The sequence below is a fragment of the Haliotis rubra genome, unplaced genomic scaffold (assembly GCF_003918875.1).
Source record: "Haliotis rubra isolate DU_JTF1 unplaced genomic scaffold, ASM391887v1 Scf342, whole genome shotgun sequence".
Classification (NCBI taxonomy): domain Eukaryota; kingdom Metazoa; phylum Mollusca; class Gastropoda; order Lepetellida; family Haliotidae; genus Haliotis; species Haliotis rubra.
In genome coordinates this window covers 834,651-861,426 of record NW_025767016.1, presented here as the reverse complement: position 1 = coordinate 861,426, position 26,776 = coordinate 834,651, and the positions used below count along the sequence as shown (strand labels likewise).

The following is a 26,776-nucleotide window of genomic DNA, read 5'->3' as shown; positions in this document are numbered from 1 at the left end:
CGGTACCCGGACCCTACGAGGGAGGTCTGCGGAGCGATACAGCAGGTGCGGGTGAGAAGTCCCGAGGCCTACCCTCTCTCCGTTAAGAGGGTCGGCCCTGGTGAGGAGGGGCATTGCTGGCGGCGTTGCGCGCATGTCGTGCTGCTCCGTCAGCTCTCGAGGAAGTTCAGGCACACCTCGTAGCGACTCTTCTGATCTGGCGTGGCTTGGTGATATGCGCAGTCATGGGGATCATGGCTGTGGCTGTCGGCGTCTAGGTACTTCGGCAGCCCGGCATAGCAGACCTTGCTGGCCCACTACTCCGTGGGAATGACCCTCTTTCCAGGGGGAGCCCAACAGGTCATCTGGGAGGCTGCTGCTGCAGCTGCCTCCTTCAAGGATTCCTAAGGCCTTGTTGGAGCACCGGGTGTCACCGCCCAGCTCGGTTCCACCTTCCTCGCCCGAGCTGGCTAAGATCTGCCGGCTGGCTTGACGCTTGGTAGGGGGAGTGGCCGGAGGCACAGGTCCATGAGGTAGGGGCAAGGAGCAGTCTCGACCCCAAGCTCCCAGCCTTTTCCCTTGGTAGCGGGAGGGTCTGCCCGACCTCCGATTAACCCATCAGGCTGCAGCTCCAAGCCGTGTGTCACCCAGTCAGCTCGCTACTAGGGTCCACCTCACAGCTCTACCCCATATCCCAGTGGGAGGCATACTCTCTCTATTCCTCACTCTATGGCTCCGTCAATGGGCCTAAAGGATCTTTTTTGTATCTGCATGTACCAATACATCCATCGTTTAACCGAGTACCTTGGTTCTCTTCTGACAGGATGTGTTACCAATTCAAGTGCTCCCCTTGACATATCGAGCTGCCCCAAGAGTGTTCACAAGCTCAAGTTAGTCCCAGCTACCCTAGCTGGATTACTTAAGGGAAGGCGTTGTTACCCTTACCTAGGCGACTGGTTTGCTTTCGGAGCACTAACTCAGCCAGCCAGTCAAGATGCTACTCACACGGTGATAGACATTCTAACTTCGACTGGGGTGGATCATCAACCTCAAGAAATCCGACCTGGTGCCCACCCAGGACTTGGTTTTCTTGGGCCCTTGATTCAAGCGAACAAGGATCTACCGTTTCCTTGTCGCCCGACGGATCACCAGAGTTAGGAGATGGTATCTTCTTTCCTCTCCCAGCCCCAGGCACCAGCCGCGGACTTGGCTCCGTCTACTGGAGCCATATAAGCGGCGATCTCTATAGTGTGGTGAGGCCTTGAGTTGGTCGTCTATACAGCAAGCTGGCTCGTCTGTGGACTCACCACGGAGGGATCTGGGCGCCCAGTCTCACAGTCCCAGTGGTTGACACCTCACCTTCAGTGGTGGACAAATGTCGGGAATCTCTGGGGATCCCCTTGGAAATCAGCGCCAGCTCTCACAGTTCAGACCCGATCACGTCCCTCACGGGCTGGGGGTCTGGGCAGTCTATGCGGCATCCAGGACTCTGGTCCGAAGCCGAAGCCCACCTTCCACATCAGCGATGTTGGAACTGAGAGCTATGCGGTTGGTATTGGCCTTCAGAGAGCATGGAGTCCATACTTGAGGCAGCCAGTGGTTGATTCCTCACTTGCGGTGGTGGACGGAAGTCGGGAACTTGTCCAGGGTGATCCCTCTAGACACCCCGACACCATCCCTCTCAATTCAGACGGACGCCTCCCTCACTGGACGTAGTTTTTTGTTTTGTAAATATGTTATTCAAATATTGTTACAACTGTCATAGGGATTTTAAATGGACATTTAAATGCTTATTAGTACCCCAAGGAGGAATATATTCAAAGAATCTGCAACCTCCACAGGTTTGTTCGAGTTTGTATTATGGTCTTCCAACCAACAAAAGTAAGTAGTTGATGTGGGTATGTCGTTGTTGCAGATCATCATCAAGAACCTGAAGAACGAGATCACCAAGAAGGTCCAGGCCCCCAACTGTGAGGACATCTTCTATGCTGGCACTGGATGTCTGCTGCTAAAGGACAATGACTCCGTCACCCTGTTCGATGTGCAGCAGAAGAGGTGGGTTGAAGTAGTCTGGATACAATGGAAGAATCACTTCAGTTTTACCATCAAAACATTTGTTATTGCAAAATCAGCAGAAATCCCCCAGCAGACTTTTTAATCAATTATGATGTTATATAGTATCATGTGCTATAATTGGATTATGATCAATTAATAACCAATGTCAGGGCTCTGATTATCTACCTGAAAATTTAGAGCAATAACTAGGATATTGGACCAGTAGTGTATCTTGTATTCCTTTCATTGTCTCATGTGAAAGGAGAACATGGTACTTTGCTGACACTGTCTGACTCAGTAACTGTTGCCATAATATGTCTGTAATGTTGCACTCTGTGACTTGGTCAACTATTAAATACAAATGCCCTTATGAGATTGATGTGTCTGAGTTCATGTGTGCTGTGTTGGCAGAACCCTGGCCACCCAGAAGATCTCCAAGGTGAAGTATGTGGTGTGGGCCAACGACATGTCCTCAGTGGCCCTGTTCAGCAAGCATGGTAGGTTGTGGTCCCTACATAGTTGTTCCAGTGTTAACACATACAGGGAGTAGCTAGAGGCACGTTGTGGCATGTTCATGGATGGCAACATGTGTAATGTTTGTACTGTTGCAATGCTGCTTCAGTCACATGACGAAAGGGCAAGAAGTGACCCTGAGACGTTGTTACAAAGAAAGTTGGTGCTATTCATTATTGTTTCATGTTTGTCTTCAAATTCCTCCGACTTCTAAATTCCTATAAAAAAACTGGTTGTAGTAGGTGCTGACTTCTCTGGTGGCTACATTGATCGGGTGGTCAACCCTGGTCAGTTGGTTTATTCCATGGCATTGTACCTCACTTTTTGAATCACTGGATTGTCTGGTCCACAGTCCATTTATAATGTGTCACCGCCTTCTCCATTCTAAACAGGTCACTGCCTTATAGCTGGAATATTTATATGTACTTCATGGAACAAAAATCTTGATGTCATACGAAGATAGATTTTAATAGCGGCATAGACATTCTTGATTGGAGGGGGCTATGTAAACAAAGGTGCAACAAATTGCAGTGCGGTTACCTTCCTTGGTGTTAAGAGTCTATTGTGTCTTTGGAAGAAGTACATACTTTATCATGACTGCACTGTTGATTGGACTTATCCAACCATGTGTCTCTCAAGGAAGACACTAGACATCTTACTTCCTGTGTCTAAAGAGGCACTCTGCCTAAGTAAAGCTGATATGCCTGAAATACTTGGCGCCAGGTGAACTTGAACACAGTGCTGTGCAGAAAGTGAACTGTTGTATGAATTATAGAAATAACATAGTGAATGTTGTTGTGTCCATTGCAGTGATCTCCATCTGCAACCGGAAGCTGGAGAACCTGTGTACGATACATGAGAACATCCGCGTCAAGAGTGGAGCCTGGGACGAGAGTGGCGTCTTTGTCTACACCACCAGCAACCACATCAAATATGCACTTACAAATGGGTAGGTCCAGTATGATGTTGAAGTTAAAAGACATCTACTTCATAAGCATGTGTTCAAACAGAACATGTTGACATATGTCTATTTGTTATTTCCTCGCATGGGGGTACAGTTAAGAAATACACTTCGCTCTACCACCATGTATAGTGTAATAAAACACACTTTTGCCCTGAACTATTATAGTTAAAGCACGAGGACGCTTGCGTCCGAAAGTGCTTTAACGATATAATAGTTCAGGGCTTAAAGTGTGTTTTATTACACTATACATGGAGGTAGGGCTAAGTGTATTTCTTTCTAAGATGCCAAATTTAATACTTTCTAAAGATAATTACGATTAATTTAAGGCAGAAAACAAACGACGGTGTCGGTGACCTAAATTAAGAATCCCGCGCACAGGGCTAACTGGCTGTTCTATTGATGTGTCTGCCCCCTCGTTAAGACCTAACGTTACCAGAAAAAAACAAATGATAACAGTTTGATGGACGGTTTACGTTCGATTAAATATCTTCTCTGAATTATTTTAATTACATCTGTCATTAACGTAAACCATATGGGGCAATATGAATGTTGCATTTCTACTACCAGCATAAGTTTAGATCAGTACATCCAGAGGAAGTTGAGTAGTCAAGCAACATTCCACAATTGCATTGTGGGAATGTAAACATTACTTAACGCTACCGTGTCGCTGAAAACTTGTGAGTCGAAATGACACATTTTAACCGTCGTAAAACATAAACGTAATGTTTCCACCAGTGATGTTAGCTGCGTGAAGCAACAGCAAACCAAGAAACTGGATGCAACAGTGTAGTTTACTGTAGGAGGCCGTACTAGGCGATGACAACTGACATGCATCGTGACGTCGCTTACATTGTGACGTAATGTAAAATGGTTCGATAACGAGGGGGCACACTAGAATGGCGCAGTGACGGGATAACGTCATTCAATTGTTACGTCATCAAAAAACTATACCTTTATTGTCTGATAATGTATTTTTTTTTCGATTGTTCTAACCGCTAGGCATCTTAGAATTTAAGTTAAAGGCTGTGTTCAGACCACCTTTTATTGACCTGCTCTCACTACAGGGACCATGGCATCATCCGTACCCTGGACCTGCCGATATACATCACCCGCATCAAGGGCAACAACGTCTACTGTCTCGACAGAGAATGTCGACCACGTGTGCTGCAAATCGACCCCACAGAGTTCAAGTTCAAACTGGCTCTCGTGAACAGAAAATATGAAGAGGTCAGTTTTATGAATTTCATTTTTACCTATAAATTGACAGAAACTCATACATTGTCATGATCAATGGGAGACTTACGTTAATAGTTTGGTAATGAAGTTGTCATGTTGTTATGTTTTGTTTGTTGTTAAGGATGAAGTGGTGTCCCTTCATTCATTTCCCTCTGTATAGTTTAGTTAGGATCAGGGTTTTACTCTGTTTTTGTTGTCATTCAGGTGCTACACATGGTCCGCAATGCCAAGCTGGTGGGTCAGTCTATCATCTCCTACCTCCAGAAGAAGGGCTACCCTGAGGTTGCTCTCCACTTCGTCAAGGATGAGAAAACCCGTTTTGGCCTGGCCCTGGAGTGTGGCAACATTGAAGTGAGTGTCATTCATTTACACTGTGATATGACCAGGTCTTCACACAAATTGTTTGAAAAAAGTCTTCCTGAAAGTTCTCTCAGCTGGCCCTCCATTCAGTTTGTGACAGGAGCATGCTGCTTAGGATTTGAGATTCTGCAAGTTGCTGTACCATTGACTACACCGAGATCACTTAACAGAACCCACGAATCCGTTGGTATATGACCAGAGATGGTGGCCACATGAATACATGCAAACACCTAGTTGTGGGTACAACAACGTACAGTAATCTTGGACAAAGTACTGTGACTATGTGTCCCAGTCCACCCAGCTGTGAATGGGTACCTCGTAAGGATGGGAAAGCCACACTAACTCGGTGCGCCTAGTGGATGCAAGAGTTGTATGCTCCCCAGGGAGTTGAGATTGATAATACGACGTGCCGTTGAGATTGACATCCAGTGAACGAGGGGAAAACAAAGCACCTTTGAGCAGCTGAGCAGGATATCGGCTATGGATGGATGGATGGATGGATGCATGATGGTTATGGTTAGGTATTACTATAACATGAGTTGTCTGCTTGGAGTCAGTGTATTGTGTTTGGTTAGGGTATCCATGTTAAGCTACGGCATAGTATTTCAGAGAGACAGCACTTATAAGACCGCCATTAGTCTGGACTAATTCAAGTAGCCATACACGCATCACATGTGCTTACACTGTGCTGTATAAGTGAAACAATCATGGAACACAACAACACGATTCACCTAACCTCACTGACTATTGGCAGATCGCTCTGGAGGCGGCACGTGCACTTGACGACCCCAGCTGCTGGGAGAAGCTGGGCGAGGCAGAGCTGTTACAGGGGAACCATCAGGTGGTGGAGATGGCGTACCAGAGAACCAAGAACTTTGACAAGCTCTCCTTTCTGTACCTCATCACTGGCAACCTAGACAAGCTGCGCAAGATGATGAAGATTGGTAAGCAGAGGACAAATAAGGAAATATGTTATCAGTTATCTGTTAGATGTAATTGTTTGCATGTTGCCCCAAACCTCATTCAGCAGTATTCCAGCTATATGATGGGTGACTGTTGATATAGAGTGTTGAAGTGATTGACATCACAAACATCGATGTATGTGCTTGGAAATGAAGACCTGCAACAACTGTACCAGCAAGTCTGAATACCTGGTCCTTTCAGTCCCCTCTTGGGACAAGTATGTGTGGCTGACAACCGATTCTACCCTGGACCTTCACGGGGCTGAGAAATCTGCTCACTGAACCTCAGCTGTTCAAAGTCAGAAAAGCAATCCAATACAGGATTATAATTCAGATTTTCTTCACAGACATGCAAGACAAGAATTAAGGATGAAAGTTGCAAAAAATTCTCTGTCGCATGTATGCAAGGATTGCTGTAATTGTGTAATCATCCTTCTTCCTTTTTCAGCTGAGATTCGCAAGGACACAAGTGGACACTTCCAGACCGCCCTGCTTCTTGGAGACGTGAACGAGAGGGTCCGGATCCTCAAAGGTGTTGGACAGAGTGAGTGTTCAAGGTCCCTGTTAGCCAAAGTGGAGAAATTAACCTTGCCTCATGTAATGCACAGTGATCATTACACCTGCATATCTGCTCCACAATACTTCCACAGGGGTTTTACCTTGGCCTACAAAACTAGAGATTCAGACAGTGCCCATTTATTAATTTCAAGAGTCCTGATGAGAAATTTGATTGTCCTGTAAAGTAGTGAAATGGTGAAGTGTATTGAGCTGTAAGACAAAATAATTTTGAAATTTGAAATATCTATTCAAGAATTTAGTGGGATGAATATCATCATGCGTCCTTCATATTTATTTTTCTGTGTCTTCTATACATTTGTGCATACTGGGCATATTTCTGTGTCATGTAAAACTCGAGCAAATGTTTCAGTAATTCCTAGCAATCCATGTGGGTGATGCAAGCAACAAGGGGAAAAAATGTACCTAAATATGTGCTGTACTAGGCATACCCCATCAATATTTGGTTATCTGTGCCTGTATTGTGTGTTGAATGGATTGGTGTGGTTACTGTCTATCCCTGTCCAAGTCCAAGTCTTGTTACAGAGTCGCTAGCATACCTGACTGCCGAGACCCACGGTATGTCGGAGGAGGCGGAGCTCATCAAGGAGAGTTTTGGTGAGAACGACCGTGTCCCTGACCTGTACCCCAGTGCCCGCCTTCTCCAGCCACCACCTCCCATCATGCAACAGGAGAGCAACTGGCCACTACTGACCGTGTCCAAAGGATTCTTTGAGGGAGCAATGGCTGCCAGAGGTATTTTCTCGAACATTCTTCATCAAGTCTGAAGCTATGTTATATCTGTATTGAGACAATGCATGGTTACAGGGGCATCCATCACTTTAGATCTTACAGTTTATATGGTAAAATAAATAGTTGGCATAGCACGTATCAGAATATATGGTGTTAATACAGAGTGTTAATGTTATTGTCTTACATCCATGTTAATGTCTATTACTGACACGGAGCAGTTAGTGTGTCAAGTCTATAGAACGGTTGCATGGCCTAGTGGTAAAGACATTTGTTCAAGTTTCTGGTTCAATTCATGACATAAATGCAATAACACAGACAGGAAGTATTTTTGAAATCTGCATAAAACCTGACTAAGTCAGTGTTGTCCATGATCCAGGCAAGCCGTCTGGTCTGGCTGCAGCAGCAGCTGACATCGAGGACGGTGCCGGGGAAGGATGGGGAGAAGATGCAGAGCTGGTTCTGGATGAAGGTATGTCACCATGAAACTGAACCACTTGTACAGTAAAACACCTTTCAGTTGATAGGGATACAGTTGACAAGTTGTGTGGCAGTCTCTGATGCTGAGACTCATGGGTAGATTCTTCACTAATAAACTAAGTAGTCTGATGATGGATACAACGACTTGATCAGCATATTTTTGGTAAATAAAAGGGGGTTCCATTGAGACCATATTGTTACATTGTCTTCATCAATTAACCAGGTTTCACAATGACCAAGTGTTTGATGGTGTTTGTATGATTCTATTTACCATCACACATGTATTTCCTGTTAGCCGCAGCCCAGACCCGCAGCTTGGTAACAGTTGATGTGACATGTTTTCAGAGGGAGGATTCGGAGCTGGTGGAGGGTTTGATGACGAGGAACTTGTTGGTGGTGAAGGTGAAGGCGGTGGCTGGGACGTGGGTGACGACGATCTTGAACTTCCACCTGATCTGGTGAGTTCATGTCTGTGCAGCTGCTCAGTAGATACAAGAGTTGCCTCCCTTAGCAGTGAAGCTGACCTCGTCCTTTTGATCCAGCTGTCAGATTTGTAAATAGTGAGGCTATTTTTATAAATGGATTATTACTAAGTGGGACATGTAGACCCAGTGACTGAAATCCTGGCACCATTATGCTTGTTTCATGTGAACTGTGTATTTCAGGATGTTGGCCCAACACCGACTGGAGAGGAAGGCTACTTTGTTCCTCCTACCAAGGGCACCAGTCAGACACAGGTAAAGAGTCCGTGGCTGATTAGCCTTACACTGTCTGCTATGAACAAGTCTGTATTGATGGATATGAAATCTATAGTGTTATGTCTGTCCTGTCAAGACTTGTATCATTTGAAGTTACTGAAGTCAATTTTGAGAACTTACCATTGAAATTATGAACAGATTTTGGCTGTTAGTACTGTATAGCCAATTCATAGTGTCACAGTCTGAAGTCTGTAACGAAATAACAATTGTTATCTGAGAGACAAGGCAGCTATGTGTTGTCAGTATTGGACTTTGATACAATCTCTACATATTAGTACTGAGTTACTGTACTATGATGCTCTCCATCTCTGCAATAAGTATATCTGATATGCTATAAACTGATACAATATTATATCGATGGAGTGCTAAGTTATTATGGAGGTGGTTCATCATGATACCTCCCACTGATACTGTGTTTGAGGCCCATTCTGCCTTCATTATACTGACTGTTACCAGAAGTGGCACATCACCATACTCCCTCACTGGACAAGTAATAGAAGAAGGGAGTATGTTAGTGAGTATGGTTTTATGCCACTTTCTGCAATGTTCCAGAAGTATCTCGAAGAGGGGACTCCAGAAATGGGCATCACACATTGTACCCAAGTGGGATATTGAATCCTTTGGTGTGCTGAATAAACACTTTAACCACTAAGCCACTGCCCGCCTTTGTTTCAAATTCAATGTGTGCTTTCCCTCCCTCCTCAGGTGTGGTGCAACAATTCTCAGCTGCCAGTGGACCATCTTCTGGCCGGGTCCTTCGAGACAGCCATGAGGGTAAGCCATTCACCAGTGCAGACATTCATTTTGTAGAATTTTATGTTAATGTACTCAAGCCAATTGAATATGTTTTTGTTTTTAATGTCTTCTTAGTGATAGTGGGAGAAAGGTTGAAATTCTTTCGCTTTAGGAAATGTATTAGTAGAATCATGTCAAAGCTTTTTGTTTGTTTTGTCAACAGCATTCATGAAATTTGTAATCTGTAAAATAAGTAAAATGATTCCATCTGTGCCTCCCTCACTGTTGCATGCTTCGTCTCCCTCCAGCTGCTCCACGACCAGGTGGGTGTGGTCAACTTCCAGAGCTACAAGCAACTGTTCCTGCAGACATATGCCCGCTCACGAACAGCATACCTCGGGCTGGCGTCTATTCCACCTCTCTTCAGCTACCCACACCGAAACTGGTATGTGTTGAACATTATCATTTAGTTACAGTCAGGATAAAATCTTCAAGGTAGAGGTTAAGTCATCAACTAGACGCTTTGTAGACATGTGAAAGCTAAGAACAGCAAGTTTTCTGGGTGGAAATACGCGATCAAAGCCATGTCATTTGACCCAAGAACTGCTAAGATTTACCCAGATTTGGAGGAGGTTTGTGTTTTTACATGTGTTTGACAATTCAGACTAATTCCTCTGTTCAGGAAAGAGGCTGGAGCTCGTAATGGTGCCCCTGCCGTGGGTCTGAAGCTGAACATGTTGGTGCAGCAGCTCCAAGCCGCCTACCAACTCACAACCACCGGCAAGTTTGCTGATGCATGTGAGAAGTTCCGCTCTATTCTCCTCAGTGTGCCCCTACTGGTTGTGGACAACAAACAGGAGATTGCTGAGGTAGGTGACTGTACAGGTGTATGCAATGGTGTATGTCACATGTAGAGGGATAGGATGGGTCACACTGGAGGGTCCAGGAGATTGCTGAGGTAGGTGACTGTGCAGGTGTATGCAATGGTGTATGTCACATGTAGAGGGGTAGGATGGGTCACACTGGAGGGTCCAGGAGATTGCTGAGGTAGGTGACTGTGCAGGTGTATGCAATGGTGTATGTCACATGTAGAGGGGTAGGATGGGGTCACACTGGAGGGTCCAGGAGATTGCTGAGGTAGGTGATTGTGCAGGTGTATGCAATGGTGTATGTCACATGTAGAGGGGTAGGATGGGGTCACACTGGGAGGGTCCAGGAGATTGCTGAGGTAGGTGACTGTGCAGGTGTATGCAATGGTGTATGTCACATGTAGAGGGGTAGGATGGGTCACACTGGAGGGTCCAGGAGATTGCTGAGGTAGGTGGTTGTATATGTCACATGTAGAGGGGTAGGATGGGGTCACACTGGAGGGATACAGGAGATTGCTGAGGCAGGTGACTGCAGTTGATGATGACTGCAGTTGATGATGGAGATGATGTTGGGTACGCTGGAGGGATGCAGGAGATGTTGTTGGGTACAGTGGAAGTGTTGATGAAATGAACAGAACATCGTCAGATTATTGATTATTATGATGTAAGAGATGTTGTTTCATTTGTTTTATTTGGTTTGTGTTCTGTTTATTGTATTTTATGTGGATATTTTCAGGCCCAGCAGCTGATTGAGATCTGCCGTGAGTACATCGTAGGCCTGTCGCTGGAAGCAAAGAGGAAAGAGATGCCCAAGAGCAACCTCGAGGAGCAGAAGCGAGTCTGTGAGGTGAGGATTGAGCTGCCAGTTACCCCATTTATTGTCACATTAAGTCGTACATCATGGCTAAACTGGACATCAGGGCAGGATAGGTTTCCCATCCTCTTTATGAGAATGGATGGAAATAATGTTCAGGTTGTCAAAATGTTTGTGATTAAATAACCATTACTGCATCAAAGTGAGGGTGTATAAGTAAGTTCCTGCTTCAGTGCAACCTGTTAAGAATTGTGTAGGACAGAAACAAACCAACCTGGTAGGATTAGAAATGATGCAAAATGTTTCTATGGACATGTATGTCACACAATATCTCGAAGAATGTCAACTTTGCAGAGAGGTAACCCTGTAGTTATTTGTTGTGCAGACCACTAGAAAATATAACGTTTGGTTTTGTACAGATGGCAGCCTACTTCACCCACTGCAGCCTCCAGCCGGTCCACCTCATCCTCACACTCAGGACAGCGCTCAATCTCTTCTTCAAGCTCAAAAACTACAAAACAGCTGCATCATTTGCTCGGCGCCTCCTGGAACTTGGACCCAAACCTGATGTTGCAACACAGGTGAGTTCCATACAGGTTTCCATTTTGTTCCTAACATGGTAGGAACACTACAATAGTAACATAGCAGCTAGGTAGACGGTCTGTACACTATACACTATAACTGTGCAGAGATCGTGTTGAGAGGTTTAGATGGCATGTGGAGAGAAGTAGTTCCTGTTGTTATGTCATGTGAGAATGTCATGCTATTGTCATGCTGCAGACACGGAAGATCCTGGCTGCATGTGAGAAGAACCCTGTAGATGAGCATGAACTGAAGTATGACCAGCACAACCCATTCGACATCTGTGGGGCCACCTTCGTCCCCATCTACCGAGGCAAGCCTGTCATTAAGTGTCCTCTCAGTGGAGCCTGCTACCTGCCAGAGTTCAAGGGTCAAGTCTGTAGGGTCACACAGGTCAGTATTTGATGACAGGAAGTTGTAGTGGGCAGTGACATGGACAGATCTGAACATGACTAGTTGTGTCTTTATACCTTATACACAATTCATACATTAGCTTATCTTCAAGTCTGAATGTTTTGGTATGTGAAATATATATTAAGGAAATAATCGTATGTCAAAATTTTTATGTTAGATTGCCTGATGTAGCGAATGCATGGCTGATTTAAGATGTTTTTGGCATCAGTGGGTGATATTTAAATTTTTGGTTTTGAAGGTCACAGAGATCGGCAAAGACTGTATAGGACTGAGAATCAGCCCAAACCAGTTCCGCTAGACCTCCAACTGTCTGAGCATTGAACATTGCCTACTGGATGTGGTAGAGACAATATGTGTTGAAGTGTCCTCTCATTGGGATCGCTGTGCTGCAGATGATGTCGCTACTGACGGCTTCAGTGTTGCTATCAGCAGCATGCCCAGGTGGATCCAGAACATAATGTGATTGTGTGTAAATGGACATTCCAACACAAGGACGATCTGTATTGTGAATATTGAAAGAATGTTCAACTCACAACATTTAGCTCCTAAAAGTTCTTCTTTTCTCTATATTCTGTATGGAAAATGGTGATTTTTCAGCAGATTTGATGCAAGCATTAATATTGTGAATGCATATTACAAATGTGAATAAATAAATTAACATGTCCACAGGAAACCAATCAAAGTAAGATCAATTGCTAACAGGCAGACCACAAGTGTCATGGAAAACAGCTTAGGGACAGCCCTCTAGTATTGACTGTTATAACTTTTGTTTCTTTGGCATGTTACTACACAATGTCTCTTGAAATGCTTGATCTGTCTGATACCAAGGCCAGTGGTTTATGATTCGACTGGGCATATTTGGTTTAACAAGGGACAGTGTGACATGTTGCAATCAGGCTTTTAAATATGCTGATGCAAATTTTGTTCATTAAAAAAGTTCTTTGGATGGTAGTGTAAACAAAGAGCGGGACCAGCAGTGGACACATTTAATGAGGAATGTTATGGTAGTTGGCAAGATAATTTTACATATAACAATGGGCGTCCATCCCTTGTGATAAAGCTGATAACGATGGAAGCCTTGGAGTAGAAGACAGTGTTGGTGACCTGTCTTCACAGGAAACAATATAGTTATTTCTCTTGTATGACAACTACTATTTATGTATATTTCATCTTGAATGTGAACATCTTTGTTACGTGGGAATAAATGCCATACTTAAAAAGATGACCTTCCCTGTTCTGTGTGTTCAGACAGTTAGGTCACTAGTGACTTGTACTATACTTTGTTCAGTGGGATCATGGCCATCATTGGCAGGAATACATACAAGAACATATGTCAAAACACAAGCTGGTGGTGGCTCAATTAGGCAGTCAAAGTAAACTTAGGCTCAGTATTTTTCGTTACACTGCCATTGTTTCATTGGTTAATCCGTTCGGCCGTCTCGCTTTTGATTGGACGGTCATCAGTCGCTAAAAGGTTAGCTGACGTGACCTTCTACTAGGGTTTGTTAGACTCAGTATAGCAGTGTAACAAATAATACTGAGGGCAGGTTTATGCCTAATTTCTGTTAAACACAGAATAACCTCTTAAAACTCTGGACAAACCACATGAAGCAGAATTTAGCTTATTGTAACTTCACTCAACTCCTTCACAATGTATCCCACTTGACATAAAAGCACCTGATTGTTTCATAGGACCGAAGTCTCTAATTGCTTGGTATGTTGTTTAATGCCACCAATATTCCAGCTATATGGCGGCAGTCTGTAAATAATCGAGCCTGGACCAGACAATCCAGTGATCAGCATCATGAGTCTAATTGCTGGAGCAGATTAACGATAGTTCTTTAACTAGTGGAGAACACATGCTGTTTTGTTTATTATTGGTGTATATTGCAAGGTGGACCAGAGTGGCACAGATGTCAAAGTGTATGTAACCCTGCCACAGTAGGCGGCCAGATTCCGGATGTGTATATTACTGCATCATCACATGTTCAGTAAACAACACAACACAATAGATATCACACGTATTCTTATTGGCATGATTTAGGTCATAAACAAAGTCAATACCATAATGTGTACATACTGACCAGATCTTTCTGGGAGTCTAAACAGAGATCAGGGTGTAGAATGTGATGAAAGTAAATACCTAAGGCAAAACTATTAAGTAGTAATATCCCTGAAAATAGTAACCTTTGTTTCACTTAAAACTCTTGCATTAGTGGAAGATCCAGATGGTACACTTGTACAACCAGCTCTGTCAGAAAGGTTGGTTTCAGACAACATCCACTCCTCTGCTATCATTCAATGTTAACACCAATCAACATTTCCAGTTTCTTCAAGAAATGACAAAATTAGATTGATTTTCTTTTGTGAATTTCCAAATTCAAAACAAAATTGGTATTGAGTGTTTCAATACTTCACCAGTACAGCTCTTGAACAACATCCACAGGTTATTGCATATATGATTGATTATACATGGCTGATTGAACATCAACTTTGAGCAGCATCTTCCAAAAGAACATGATTGTCTTATACTGAGCAGCCTGGTTCAGCACTGTACAGACACAGAGAACAGGGACGACATGAAGCAAGGCCAAATAACACACAGGACTGACTTAATGACACAGCATTTTCAGTGTGGTCATCTCAAGCTCTGTATTTCAAAGAAATGGACTTCCAATTACAAGCAAACTGACCCAAAACACCTGCCCAGGCAAAATCATCAAAGTTTGACTCATGACAATAGATAGTTATGATAGGTTCATATTTGTTCTAATTTCTTCATCAAAGCAGGAATGTAGACTGACAGTGGTCAGAAGACATCGTCTGCCATTACATGGGAGGTTGGGGATGGCAGGAGCTTGTGTGGGTAAACTACTTGCCTGGGGTTACAGATTAAACATCCCAATTTCTGGACAATATATAACCCTCAATACAAATTGCTAGCAAATTAGCTTACACATACCTTTAGTTACAACATGTGGGTACTGGCGTGTAAGCAGATCAACCATTAGTGGTCACGTCGGGAATCTATGCCAGCACTGATTGTCAGCTTTATAACATGTTCCATCTAAATCACATAATTTACACATTTGGTGTAGTTAATAGTTACCTAGTTAATAAATTATATGTTCATTGACAAGATACTGTCTCAAATAAAAAAATGCTAGTTTCGGATTATGCAAAAGGATGGGCAAAAACATACCCGAGATAGATCTCAAATATATAAAAGGCAGGTCTAAAATGTACAAAATGAGTCTCCTGTACACAAGATTCAGATATCCCATGTACGAGAGATGAGTCTGGGAAGGGGAGGTGACAGGCAGTGGTTATCTACAATGCTTGAGGTACCCATACCAGATATAAATGTATGTATATTAGAACTGTCGGATAAAGAATGGAATGTTTATTGTTTCACTGCTATTTATATTAACAAGATCACATATTCTCTGATGAAACTAAAACTAAAACGGAAAGTACATAGTATAAGACTGAAAATACCTGTATTACTCTTTTATACCACTATTGATGGGTGAACTTAATCCATTATTGAACATACTTCTTATAGAAAATGTACACTCATTTTCATGTCTTGAATGTTAACGCTTTGTGGCTTCTAGCAACATTCTTGATGTTGGCTAGAAAATTATATAAATATACATAAAATTTGTCTGGCCTGTAAAAACTGCCTGCTATGGTAAAACCATATTCTGGTTAGCAAATCACTCAATGCAGAGATGGGAATGTGTCTCCATTCAACGTTATTCATCACAAGTCATGCTATGCTCTTGGAGCAAATACAAAAATAAGGTCTCTCAACATCATGATCATCAGCAGTTAACAATGCATACATAAAACAATGCATACATAAAACAATGCATACATATAAAAATTCATACACATATACATATAACAATGCTTTCATATACATATACATAACAATACATACATATTCATATAACAATGCATACACATATATCAACAAATAAATCATAAAACTATACTTGTAAAATAAATTATATCAAAACTGTGTATACTTTGATACAAGAGTCATGTTCAATTTAATATTGTGAAAAATCCTGTGCAAGTTTTCCAAATATATATGCTATCTGGAACTGGTAACACTGCACAGTTATCGAGGCCGTGGTTCGGACTTGAACATTGCTGCTATTGTCAGGGTAAGTAAGAGATGCTGAGATTAACCCACACCATGGGAAGAAGCATCTGCTCTTTCATCTGATAAGGGCAACATTTTTTACTTGTGTTTCTCAGATTATGATTTGGTCACCAATCCAAAAATTTAAAATGTTTTTTTTCCAGTGTTAATGCTGGGATGAAAGTTGCAGGTAGAGGACAAGTAAAATTTCACAAGAAGGCTAAGGGCTAGGTATTAACATTCTTCTTTCTTTACATTTCATTTATTAAAACACTATAGTATACTGAAGAGTAAAGAAACTTATCAATGACCAAGGAGTCTAACTTTGTGACAGTTACATCTGATTCAATCTATTTTGATGTTCTCTGCTGCTTTTACTTGCAGTGCAATCTGTTTTATGGATTCACAATCTGCAGAAAGGACAACAAATGATTTTGCTGTATATATACTTTAAATCCTGAATTAAAAAACCCCAGAAGAGTCATTATTAAGTTCCTTGAGTAGAAAAAGGGGAGATAACTCAATAAATTTAGTCCTTTGTGAAGACAAGAGGAGATAACTCAGTAACTGATACACAAGTGATGACTACATAAATAGAAAGCTTGTACGTACAGTTCCTCCATCACACAGCTGGAATCAGCAGTTATGAGGACTCAGAGAGTGTCTGCTGTAGCTTCCCCTCATTTTATGGTACATACATCAAATACATTGATACAGCATATGTATTGTTTACCCCGGTGCAGACTCCCATCAAAAACATCTCACATTTTGCCGAGCAAAAACCAACAAATGACCTGTAGTTGCTTCAGTTTTGATGTGGCACAGTTAGGTATATACAGCAGGTAGACAGCGTGAGAGGTAACGGCACTTCAAGGTCGTCAGTGTCTGCACTGACACACATAGATATCACAGGCAGCTTGATAGTGGCCTACTAAAGGTCATCATAAGGTCATCATAACATACATGATCATAAAATAAATTAAAACTGAATGATTTGATACAATGTCTCCAGTATAATGAAATATCGTCTCTGATGTGGTTATGTACAGTGGGTCATCTGCATTAATAACAAGAACATAAGATGGTAGGTACTGACGTACCAGAGACAATGCAGTGGTGGTACAGAGATGTAAGTTAGTGAGTTTAGCTTTACGCCGCACTCAGTAATATTCCAGCTATTTGGCGGCGGTCTGTAAAAAATCGAGTCTGGACCAGACAATCCAGTGATCAACAGCATGAGCATCAATCTGCGCAATTGTGAACCGATGACATGTATCAACCAAATCAGCGAGCCTGTACAGAGATGTATAGTGATGGATTATATATAATACTGACCATGCAGCAATAGCTAAGAGATGGTAGCCGAACAGAGATGTACAGATAAACGTACACTGAAGATACAGACATATGGATATGGTAGCAATCACAATAAGCCAATGTTGAGTCATATAAACAAAGGAATCTGACTGGTAAGTAGCAAGTATTTTTCATGTCAAGTACAATTGATTTGATTCAATAATTCCTGTAAAACTCTTAGAAACTATCTGTTTAGCCTATGAGCAGTTACTCCACATTACAACAGACCATGGTTTCTACTTAAGCAAGTACAATACGCTACTGGCACAAACAAATCACTTCAAATCATAGCCACATTGACCCGTACAAACACTGAGATTCTGTCCTGGAGTCAAGACACACGTCCACACACGTGACAGAGGTCAACTTCTCAAATGCAGTTTACTGACGAGTTAATTTCATGTCCGAAGTGATAGTTGCCTGGTCCAGTGACACCTATAGTGACAGTTCTTGTGTTGGGAATATTGCTTAGTTTGGAGTTGATGGAGCAGATATACGACTGACCTTACGTATAAATGCCAGTTACCATTACATGACATGGCATTGCCATGACATCACATAGAATTGGGGTTGACATGATATTACATGAAGCTTGAGGTTGTCATGACATCACATGAGGCTTGGGGTTGTTATGACATTACATGAGGCTTGGGGTTGTCATGACATTACACAGGCTTGGGGTCAACATGACATTACATGAGGCTTGGGGTTGCCATGACATTACATGAGGCTTGGGGTTGCCATGACATTACATGAGGCTTGGGGTTGTAATGACATTACATAAAATTCGGGTTGACTTGACATTACATGAGGCTTGGGGTTGCCATGACATTACATAGAATTCGGGTTGACTTGACATTACATGAGGCTTGGGGTTGCCATGACATTACACAGGCTTGGGGTTGCCATGACATTACACAGGCTTGGGGTTGTCATGACATTACATAGAATTGGGGTTGCCATAACATTACACAGGCTTGGGGTCGACATGACATTACATGAGGCTTGGGGTTGACTTGACATTACATGAGGCTTGGGGTTGCCATGACATTACACAGGCTTGGGGTTGTCATGACATTACACAGGCTTGGGGTTGTCATGACATGACATAGAATTGGGGTTGCCATGACATTACACAGGCTTGGGGTTGTCATGACATTTCATAGACTTGGGGTTGTAATGACATTACATAGAATTCGGGTGGACTTGACATTACATGAGGCTTGGGGTTGCCATGACATTACACAGGCTTGGGGTTGCCATGACATCATACATGACTAGGGGCATGGCAAGATATCCATAACACTTTGTCCTTCATGAAATTAGTGGTACACTATAAGAATGTTCCTTGTGAAGCAATCTGTGACATGACATGGTGTGCAAGACATCAGTTATGCTGGAGACTCTCAACTAGAACACTGTCCAGAGACAGTTGTTTCACACCAATAGCTTGTACCCCAACTTCCAGCTGAATGGTCTCAAGCCTCCAGACACCAAACATCACACTGACTCTAGATGTAGCACTGCTCAGAAGTAAGCGCCAAGCTTCTCAGCCACAAGTTGACAGAAGTAGGAATGGCTCCCGTGTAGCGTCAATGATGATGTCATCGTCTGCCATACTGCCGCGTCCACTGTGTCACCAGCCTGGAAACACACATGAGTTATAACAACATCACATTGAAAATATCACAACATGATATCATAATGCATCAGTATGACATCACACCATCACATCTTAGTATGACACATTATCACATCTTAGTATGACACATCACATCTTAGTATGACACATCATCCCATCTCAGGGGTGGTGGGGTAGCCTAGTGGTTAAAGTGTTCGCTTGTCATGATGAAGACCCGGGTTCGATCTCAGTATGACATCACATCTCAATATGACATCACATCTCAGTATGTCATCACATCTCAGTGTGTCATCACATCTCAGTATGTCACATCTCAGTATGACATCACATCATCAAACCAGGGATCACACATTGCTGGTATTCTCCCTTAGTTTTAGAGAGCTGGGTCATCAGATCAGCCAATTTACAATATTGTTGAAAGAAGTTCATTGATAGTATCATTAACCTTTCAATCTGACAAAAATACATAGCAAAAGCACTTCAACACATGCAGACACAAGAAAACCCTTTATATAACAACCCCATAACACAGAGTGTACTCTTCGAAGCATGCAATCTATGAAAAGATATGTTTTCTGTTGGGATCAATGCATATCACCCTGATCCACTCTCTGTCGATGTAAACAACACGTCACAACCATGCACTTTAACACAATGTAACAACATGCTGTTGGTTCAGGGGAGGTGGCGTACAAGAGGAAGGCGAAAAATGAAGTTTTGAAGCTCTTTTGATGATTTGCGTTTGACCAGAATACTTGCTACTACGATGACCTGACAGAGGAGGTGAACCCTACGACCCAGCCAGGATGAGGGCAGTCATAATGCAGGTTACAATACTGGTACATCATGTATAAGACTGAACAAATTTGGTAACAACATCAAGGCTACAGAATACACCATGAGCATACCATAAATGCAGACCTACTTAACTATTGACAAACAAAAAACACAACAATGGATCAAAAAGCATAGATTGAACATCAATGCATGCTCAGGACAAAAGACTTGTAAGAAGTTGAAAAACAAAAGAGTTGAAAAAAAGGGTTGTAGATTTTACACTAACAGGTTCATATCCAACCATGGACTTCCAATATCTGAACTGAAATGGAATAGCAGAACACAACAAACAATTAACACATGGAAACCATGAATGACCACAATGACATTAACTAGGGGTAACAGTCACTATAGTGACACCATGCATCATCACATAGAAAAGTAACAATCACTATAGTGACACCATGCATCATCACATAGAGGGATAACAATCACTATAGTGACACCATGCATCATCACATAGAGGGATGACAATCACTATAGTGACACCATGCATCATCACATAGAGGGATGACAATCACTATAGTGACACCATGCATCATCACATAGAGGGATAACAATCACTATAGTGACACCATGCATCATCACATAGAGGGATCACAATCACTATAGTGACACCATGCATCATCACATAGAGGGATGACAATCACTATAGTGACACCATGCATCATCACATAGAGGGATGACAATCACTATAGTGACACCATGCATCATCACATAGAGGATCACAATCACTATAGTGACACCATGCATCATCACATAGAGGGATGACAATCAATCCATGCATCATCACATAGAGGGATCACAATCACTATAGTGACACCATGCATCATCACATAGAGGGATAACAATCACTATAGTGACACCATGCATCATCACATAGAGGGATGACAATCACTATAGTGACAATCACTATAGTGACACCATGCATCATCACATAGAGGGATGACAATCACTATAGTGACACCATGCATCATCACATAGAGGGGATGACAATCACTATAGTGACACCATGCATCATCACATAGAGGGATAACAATCACTATAGTGACACCATGACAATCATCATCACATAGAGGATCACAAACAATCATATAGTGACCATGACACCATGCATCATCACATAGGGATGACAATCACTATAGTGACACCATGCATCATCACATAGAGGGATGACAATCACTATAGTGACACCCATGCATCATCACATAGAGGGATGACAATCACTATAGTGACACCATGCATCATCACATAGAGGGATAACAACAATCACTATAGTGACACCATGCATCATCACATAGAGGGGGATGACACCATGCATCATCACATAGACAATCACTATAGTGACAATGCATGCATGACACCATGCATCATCACATAGAGGGATCACTATACAATCATCATATACATCACATAGAGGGATCACAATCACTATAGTGACACCATGCATACATAGAGGGATGACAATCACTATATGACACCATGCATCATCACATAGAGGGATGACAATCACTATAGCGACACCATGCATCATCACATAGAGGGATGACAATCACTATAGTGACACCATGCATCATCACATAGAGGGATGACAATCACTATAGTGACACCATGCATCATCACATAGAGGGATGACAATCACTATAGTGACACCATCATCACATAGAGGGACAACAATCACTATAGACAATCACTATAGCGACACCATGCATCATGACATTGAAGGATAACAATCACTATAGTGACACCATGCATCATGACAAAGAGGGATACAATCACTATAGCGACACCATGCATCATGACATAGAGGGGTAACAATCACAAGAATGACAACATGCAGCCTGATGGAAAGACAAATGCTGAGGAAGAGAGTGTTCCAGACAGGGCCACAGTTAGGGGCATGTGAGGGTTCGAGGCAAGGCCACAGTTAGGGGCATGTGAGGGTTAGAGGCAAGGCGACAGTTAGAGGCATGTGAGGGTCTGAGGCAAGGCCACAGTTAGAGGCATGTGAGGGTTCGAGGCAAGGCCACAGTTAGGGGCATGTGAGGGTCTGAGGCAAGGCCACAGTTAGAGGCATGTGAGGGTTCGAGGCAAGGCCACAGTTAGAGGCATGTGAGGGTTCGAGGCAAGGCCACAGTTAGAGGCATGTGAGGGTTTGAGGCAAGGCCACAGTTAGAGGCATGTGAGGGTTCGAGGCAAGGCCACAGTTAGGGGCATGTGAGGGTCTGAGGCAAGGCCACAGTTAGAGGCATGTGAGGGTTGAGGCAAGGCCACAGTTAGAGGCATGTGAGGGTTCCAGGCAAGGCCACAGTTAGAGGCATGTGAGGGTTCACGAGGCAAGGCCACAGTTAGGGGCATGTGAGGGTCTGAGGCAAGGCCACAGTTAGAGGCATGTGAGGGTCTGAGGCAAGGCCACAGTTAGAGGCATGTGAGGGTCTGAGGCAAGGCCACAGTTAGAGGCATGTGAGGGTTGAGGCAAGGCCACAGTTAGGGGCATGTGAGGGTCTGAGGCAAGGCCACAGTTAGAGGCATGTGAGGGTTCAAGGCAAGGCCACAGTTAGGGGCATGTGAGGGTTGAGGCAAGGCCACAGTTAGAGGCATGTGAGGGTCTGAGGCAAGGCCACAGTTAGAGGCATGTGAGGGTTCGAGGCAAGGCCACAGTTAGGGGCATGTGAGGGTCTGAGGCAAGGCCACAGTTAGAGGCATGTGAGGGTTGAGGCAAGGCCACAGTTAGAGGCATGTGAGGGTCTGAGGCAAGGCCACAGTTAGGGGGGCATGTGAGGGTCTGAGGCGACAGTTAGAGGCATGTGAGGGCAAGGCCACAGTTAGAGGCATGTGAGGGTCTGAGGCAAGGCCACAGTTAGGGGCATGTGAGGGTTCGAGGCAAGGCCACAGTTAGAGGCATGTGAGGGTTCGAGGCAAGGCCACAGTTAGAGGCATGTGAGGGTTTGAGACAAGGCCAAAGTTAGAGCCATGTGAGGGTTCGAGGCAAGGCCACAGTTAGAGGCATGTGAGGGTTCGAGGGAAGACCACAGTAAGAGGCATGTGAGGGTTCGAGGCAAGGCCACATTTAGGGGCATGTGAGGGTTCGAGGCAAGGCCACAGTTAGGGGCATGTGAGTGTTTGAGGCAAGGCCACAGTTAGAGGCATGTGAGGGTTCAAGGCAAGGCCACAGTTAGAGGCATGTGAGGGTTCGAGGCAAGGCCACAGTTAGAGGCATGTGAGGGTTTGAGGCAGGAAACAACTGGACAAGACTAGCTCACCTGGGATTTATTAGGCTGTGAAGAAAAGTAACAGGGATGTGAGGGTGGATATGAATCGGAATCTTAGACATATAATCTTTCATACATGCTGTCTTATGATCAAATGAGAGAAGACTTAAGCAGAGTCGGAAATCCTAACCTCGAAGAAACTTGTAAGAACTTTAAGAAGTGTACAACATAACTGTAAACATGAATTCAACATGTTTCATACAGCAGAACAATAGGAAGGTAGTACAGAAACACATCACACCTGACAAACCAAAACACAGTATCAGGGGAGTTCCTATTTTGTTCACTTCGTAGATGTATTCGGAAATCATATTCCTTCTATGTAGATTATAAAGCCTGAAAAAATGATGTATTGAAGGAGGCAGTGAAGACAGTTATTTAGAATAAGTAAGAGTTATTTACAGTTATCACTCCTATTTACTATCATTTGTTAAGTGACCTTACTTTGTATCTTTGCTACAAAATGACTATTTTTCAAAGCTGACATATTCATACCACTTTATGAGAAGGATACCTACAGCAACACACATCTTCAGAGGTTTTACTGCAGTAAAAATATGATGTTTTGTTTTCATTTAGGCAACTATGAATTCATTTTCCTCACAGACAGATATGTCATGGCATATTGGTGACCTTTCCAAACTTAGCACTGAACACTACAAGAAGCAGGTCGTCACCAAGATAGCTGTCTGCTACTAGGTGAACACTACAAAGAAGCGGTATAGCTGTCTGCTACTAGCACTGAACACTACAAGAAGCAGGTCGTCACCAACGGTATAGCTGTCTGCTACTAGCACTGAACACTACAAGAAGCAGGTCGTCACCAACGGTATAGCTGTCTGCTACTAGCACTGAACACTACAAGAAGCAGGTCGTCACCAACGGTATAGCTGTCTGCTACTAGCACTGAACACTACAAGAAGCGGGTCGTCACCAGCGGTATGGCTGTCTGCTACTAGCACTGAACACTACAAGAAGCAGGTCGTCACCAACGGTATAGCTGTCTGCTACTAGCACTGAACACTACAAGAAGCAGGTCGTCACCAACGGTATAGCTGTCTGCTACTAGCACTGAACACTACAAGAAGCAGGTCGTCACCAACGGTATAGCTGTCTGCTACTAGCACTGAACACTACAAGAAGCAGGTCGTCACCAGCGGTATAGCTGTCTGCTACTAGCACTGAACACTACAAGAAGCGGGTCGTCACCAGCGGTATGGCTGTCTGCTACTAGCACTGAACACTACAAGAAGCAGGTCGTCACCAGCGGTATGGCTGTCTGCTACTAGCACTGAACACTACAAGAAGCAGGTCGTCATAGCGGTATGGCTGTCTGCTACTAGCACTGAACACTACAAGAAGCAGGTCGTCACCAGCGGTATAGCCGTCTGCTACTAGCACTGAACACTACCAAGAAGCGGGTCGTCACCAACGGTATAGCCGTCTGCTACTAGCACTGAACACTACAAGAAGCAGGTCGTCACCAACGGTATAGCCGTCTGCTACTAGCACTGAACACTACAAGAAGCAGGTCGTCACCAACGGTATAGCCGTCTGCTACTAGCACTGAACACTACAAGAAGCAGGTCGTCACCAACGGTATAGCTGTCTGCTACTAGCGTCTGAATGGGACATGCACCACATATGGGAGAAGGTCAAAAACAAGGTGGGGACTAGGAATTCTAATGGGGTTAAATGTTTGCTCTAATTTAAGTTTAAAGCTAAATCTGGAACTTGGTAAACACTCTCTGGAAAGCAACTACATACTCTCTGTTGGAGCTGACCAACTGTATGGGTCTTATTTTAAAGGAAAACGTCTCTGGTTCTACTCATGGATGTTTCACATTATGCTGGCAATGCAGGGAACTCTACCTGTCCAGCACAGAGACTACCCGCTTCTCTTCATGCTGCCACAAAACAAAGACTTTATTTTACTTCCCATCTCATGTCAGGGGCTCATTTCTTTGTTCTACTACAAGTGTCAAAGGGGAGACCCTAATTTCCTCTCACTTCATGCCACTCATCATTACAAAAACAGATCCAAAGAATAAAGAAATATGAGTAATGTCCCTTCAAAATGGCTGCTACTGCACAAAATGTTCAACAGAATCAAATAACTAGTTAGATTTTGACAACAGTTTGGTCAGATTGTTAGCTTAATTGTTAAAAAACATTGGTAAATTCTTTAACGCAGCAATTGGTACAAACTTTCAAGTGTCAACTCATTTAAATCATTATTTGTCTCTCTCATATCACTGCTATACTGCTGAGTTCTGTGCTTAACAATCACTTCAAACAGTCTTTGGTGGCACAAAGGGAAGAATTCACATCATCTCATCACAGCAAAAAGAGTAGAACCTGATTATGTCTATCTAGGACACACAGTAACAACTGGGCCATTGTATCCTGGATGAAAGGAACGGAGGAACCATATAGATCATACACTGAAAAAAAACCCCAAACAACTTTGACCTAAACTCCCCAATTACATTTGTAATCTAATTAATTAACATCTCTCATTTCAAATAATTTCAAGTTTCATGATGATGAAGATTAATAACAGTCATGTGACAAAAGGACAGTGGTTGTGGGACCTTACCCTCAGAACAAAGTGTTTCAGTATGGTGCCTTCCTCGTCGTGGTAGTTGACCACACGCGTCTCCAGCCAAGCATTGTCAGTGTTGCGAGAGTCGTCAGCGTAGTTTCGATACATCTGCACCCCAGATAGAAAAAGAAGTTTGAGGCATATTGATAACTGTCTACTGATACAAGATACTCAAAACTTTTAGTTGTTCAAGCTCACAAACCATCTTACTGAACATAAACTTGACATTGCAGCCCCTCCTTCACCCATCCGATGTTCATGACAAGAAACAGTCTGTGACACTCACCTCCTGCCCCTGTAAAGACAGCTTCTCCAGCCTCTCCAGGATCTTCTCTCTCTCCTCCGGATCGGCCGTGAAGTCAGACTTCAGGATGTCCCAAACCTTCTGCTTAGGCTCACAGATTGCCTGACCAAAGCACAATGTTTCTTAATGGGATCTCATTATCAGATAGTCATCATTGGCACTATGGCTAAACAGGCATGTTCCCCAGCAGTATGTGAGATGGGATTAACGCTGCCTCAACCAGTGTTCCAGGCACATCAGGGCCAGTCAGCTTCACGTAGGAGGAAAGCCTGAAGCCAGCCTGAGACATGTACTGTTATGGTTAAACCCACTAGAACTGGTATGGTGCTGAGAAACCTAGAAATGTAACTTGGGAGAACACTGATTCAAAGCTACAATCATGTTTTCTGGTGTTTGGGACGCGACTTGCAGTGCCCAAGACAACTGGGCCCCATGTGTGGGTTTTCAGAGAGCATGACTAGGGAGATCCTTCCTTTCATTGAACCATCAAGCCCCACAACTACCCCATGAAGAAAAACAAAATCTGAGCAAAATAGGATTCCAACTACTCATGGGTTTCTGATGTGTCCAAGGGAAGCAAC

General features: G+C 43.3%; 2 protein-coding genes across 2 annotated transcripts in view; one reads left to right on the top strand and one right to left on the bottom strand.

The window, feature by feature from the left end:
* The window catches only part of LOC124284703 (coatomer subunit alpha-like), a 30,535-nt gene extending 17,287 nt beyond the window's left edge, over positions 1-13,248 (top strand). The window contains exons 14-31 of the mRNA XM_046720810.1: positions 1,895-2,034; positions 2,446-2,531; positions 3,358-3,496; positions 4,576-4,738; positions 4,952-5,098; positions 5,862-6,051; positions 6,518-6,613; positions 7,171-7,380; positions 7,754-7,846; positions 8,200-8,312; positions 8,520-8,591; positions 9,318-9,386; positions 9,656-9,792; positions 10,030-10,216; positions 10,953-11,063; positions 11,450-11,611; positions 11,811-12,005; positions 12,265-13,248. Coding sequence (XP_046576766.1) covers positions 1,895-2,034; positions 2,446-2,531; positions 3,358-3,496; positions 4,576-4,738; positions 4,952-5,098; positions 5,862-6,051; positions 6,518-6,613; positions 7,171-7,380; positions 7,754-7,846; positions 8,200-8,312; positions 8,520-8,591; positions 9,318-9,386; positions 9,656-9,792; positions 10,030-10,216; positions 10,953-11,063; positions 11,450-11,611; positions 11,811-12,005; positions 12,265-12,324 — 2,370 coding nt within the window. The 3' untranslated portion in view covers positions 12,325-13,248. The remainder of the gene's footprint in view (positions 1-1,894; positions 2,035-2,445; positions 2,532-3,357; positions 3,497-4,575; positions 4,739-4,951; positions 5,099-5,861; positions 6,052-6,517; positions 6,614-7,170; positions 7,381-7,753; positions 7,847-8,199; positions 8,313-8,519; positions 8,592-9,317; positions 9,387-9,655; positions 9,793-10,029; positions 10,217-10,952; positions 11,064-11,449; positions 11,612-11,810; positions 12,006-12,264) is intronic.
* A 1,540-nt stretch (positions 13,249-14,788) lies between these two features.
* The window catches only part of LOC124284684 (transient receptor potential cation channel subfamily M member-like 2), a 72,825-nt gene continuing 60,837 nt past the window's right edge, over positions 14,789-26,776 (bottom strand). Inside the window, 5 exon segments of the mRNA XM_046720785.1 lie at positions 14,789-19,179; positions 20,241-20,276; positions 23,278-23,292; positions 25,886-25,999; positions 26,178-26,297. Coding sequence (XP_046576741.1) covers positions 19,063-19,179; positions 20,241-20,276; positions 23,278-23,292; positions 25,886-25,999; positions 26,178-26,297 — 402 coding nt within the window. The 3' untranslated portion in view covers positions 14,789-19,062.